Below are 3337 nucleotides of genomic sequence, written 5' to 3'. Positions count from 1 at the left end.
TATATATATATATATATATATATACACTTATATATAAGTAAATATAGACATTGATACGATAAAAAAATTATACACAGTTGACGTATTACAGGAACATTATTTTATTTGACGTGAATATTTCGTCCTGTACTCAGGACTTCCTCAAGAGACAACGATAAAAAATAATGACTGGGTGAAGCACTAGATAAACAGTTTGTTATATAATAGTAGACTGCTTGGGTGATTAAGAGATTAGTGCTTGGTGAATGTGATGATTTGATACGCATGATCCAACGTAATTCGGAGCAACGTAATTCACAGCCCTGTTTCTTCTAATCATTTCACACCACTACACACGAGAATCGTAATGTCGAATGTTTATATTTAACTTGACATTGTTCTACCAGGGAGCAGTGAAATTACCCCTGGCTTTACGGATCATGAACTTGTGAGTAAACTGGACAAGAAGAAGATCTCAATTCTTAGTAAAGCCTAACTTTCAACTGTAAATATTTGGCCTATTAAATACAGTAACAACAATATCAAATGCGTACTGGCGACCAATACAACACAACAATGAACAATTCTCTTCATCTACAAACATTAGGTCAACTTGTGAAGCGTTATATCTACTACTGTACTTATAATATTATCTCACGGTACCCAAAATGAATATTTATACCAAAAGGCATCTTACCATTTAAACCACCTTTATTGTAATAGCTCTTTTCAATTATTTTTCTATGGTGAATACCGTACTCACAATTACACTGCATTCCTTCCTTTCCTTTAATTATTAACAACCATTTACTAATGTTAACGTACAGTGTATTTAATATAGAAGGAGAGTTTTACACTTGCGCCAAACTGTACTTCTTTTCTTGACTACATTTTTCTATGGCCTGTTTCTGCTGCCAAAAAATTACCGTATATATACGGTATTTTAAAATACGGTATTTTCTTTTGCAGCAGAAACGGGGCTCACAAAAATATACCATATTTTTTATACCGTATTTTTCCCCATTATTTTTGTGGATCCGGTATTTTGCAACAGATACCGTATTTTTCATACCCTATTTCTGCTGCCAATAAAAATACCGTATTTTGTGCCGACCCCTGACATGAGGTCAAGAGTCAGAGCTTAACGCGGGTTGTTTTGATTTTTCTGTCGTGGAAAAGCGAAAAATAATGCGAAATGTGGACTGAAAATACTAACGATATTAGCCAATACTAAATAACACCAATAATGTCTATTCTGTAGGAGAAGTTGGGGGATTGAAACTTTTAACTATAGATAAAATAGATGAAACTAAAAGAATTTTATTTTCATCTATTTTAATTATAGATAAAATTGATGAAACTAAAATTACAACGTTCTTTAAAGAACCATGTTTATCGAGAAGAAGAAAATAAAAAACCCACTACACAGGTCAATCCAAACTTCCGTCTCACGAAAGGCATTTTCGATAAAAGTGGACCTATTAAAAAAGACCACCCAAGAAGTACTTTTAGTAGAAACTGGACGCTGGATTTCAGATATCGTATTTTATACGGTATATTTACTTTATACGGTATATTTTATACCGTATTTTTAGGAAAAGCAGCAAAAACAGGCCCTATTTCGTTATTTCTACATCTTGATTCAAAATGTTAAGCCTCTATAGACATTATATATATACTGTAACAAAAACAAATAAAGTTGGCATTGCTAAGTACACTAATCATCAGTTCCATTCAAAATACAAATTTTAAACACACAAGGTATCTCAATAACGTCTTAATACTACTTAGCACTACTAGGGTCGTATGAACTAGACGGTAAGATACACCCTCTTCTTTATACTTATTTTCAATAAACTGCGAATGAGACACATATAAAAATGTGTTTTTGATAATTTTAGAAATACTATTATTACCACATACAATTTTATTAAGACGCATTAATCACATCTAAAATATAGTGCATCTTACATTTGCTTTTAACTACTACAAGTTAAGTATACTGAATATCAATCCAAAAAGTTGTGTATATATTCACTGGTTTTGCGTCATTTCCGTCGCTGGGGTTACTTCGTTTTTCTTGAATCGTTTTTTAAAACACTCATTTGTCTGTAAAAATGAAATCAAATTTTCAACCTTAAATTATGAGGAAAAAAATGCATAAAGCATACAAATCTCTGTAGTTTAAATAAACAATTAATTAACGTATAGAGATATAGACCATTTCATCGGGTGTATTTTGAAAGAGCGCCACCAACCTCTGAAGTCTCGCAACTTTTTTTTTTTTTTTTAGGACAGCAGAGCAGACAACAGATACCACATGCAAACAGTAATAATTGGTTAGTTAAATATTGCCCCTCCCGAACATGGTTCTTGCCAGGTTATCGAAAAATTTTCATTCCAAATTTAACAAAAGTGCCTATAATATGGCATTTAACTTTTTTTAGGACTAATTAAGGAAACAACGAAAAGAATGTCAATTGTTGAGGAGAATGAGGATGTAACATAATACCGAACGTAGATTTTGTAGGAATAATCTATTTAATGCAGGTTTTAAACACTAATATCAATAATAAAATTGTCTTTTGTGCCTTGATTGTGTCATGAATGTACTGTACACGCCTATCTTGTGACAATGGCTTGAGCCTGTTTTCCATAAAATCGCTACATTGTCGGTACGGTGTTTTCAGTGCAAACGTTGTACTGCGTAGCAGCTGTGCCAGACGCAATCGAGAAGGCTACCTGATTTCATCGACCAATCAGCGTCACCGAAAGCTGTCAGCGACAGCGTATGTAGCCATTGTATGAAAACCAAGCTTTAGGGTGTCTTCCGCGCAGTTGTGTCTACTAATGTTTTGTCCACACTATCAACTTTTATGTGATCAAGTAATATGCTCATATATGGGAACATAACACAGAATTTGAGTGTGGACATAAGATTAAGATTCTTCGTAATTGTATTGTATTGCTTTGTATTGTATCTTTTTTTTTTCTGAATAAATAATAATAAAAATTAATAATGTCAAAAAAGGCATAGTCACAATGGCTGATGCTATTACAGTTACTCATTTTAATGACACACTTTCCACTTGTAAATGTCGCCTAACTTAAAAATAATTGAGAACATTTAAATAAAGTCAATTTTACCTCATTATCAAAGACGCAGTAGATAAGGAATATGAAGATACCCTGTGAGCCGTTTAACAAGTTGAATACGTAATCAAGGAATTCAGTATCCGAACTGACAGCAAACGGTCCAATGATCCACGCGCTACCCATTATTGGTAGCAGCATTAATGTACCACGAGTAGCTTTTCTGTAGAACAAAATCAGAGTTTGAGATAGCTGACTACGGATA

At 33.1% G+C, this 3337-nt stretch overlaps 1 protein-coding gene across 1 annotated transcript in view; it reads right to left on the bottom strand.

Moving 5' to 3' along the window:
- Positions 1–54: 54 nt before the first annotated feature.
- The window catches only part of LOC117112406 (adhesion G-protein coupled receptor D1-like), a 7383-nt gene continuing 4100 nt past the window's right edge, over positions 55–3337 (bottom strand). Inside the window, exons 6-7 of the mRNA XM_033255482.1 lie at positions 3127–3295; positions 55–2088 (exon numbers count right to left, since the gene is read on the bottom strand). Coding sequence (XP_033111373.1) covers positions 2014–2088; positions 3127–3295 — 244 coding nt within the window. The 3' untranslated portion in view covers positions 55–2013. The remainder of the gene's footprint in view (positions 2089–3126; positions 3296–3337) is intronic.

Source organism: Anneissia japonica, unplaced genomic scaffold (genome assembly GCF_011630105.1).
Source record: "Anneissia japonica isolate Jap-2015-1 unplaced genomic scaffold, ASM1163010v1 scaffold3735_len701357_cov177, whole genome shotgun sequence".
Classification (NCBI taxonomy): Eukaryota; Metazoa; Echinodermata; class Crinoidea; order Comatulida; family Comatulidae; genus Anneissia; species Anneissia japonica.
Note: the sequence above shows the minus strand (reverse complement) of the source record. Positions and strands in the feature narration are given on the sequence as shown.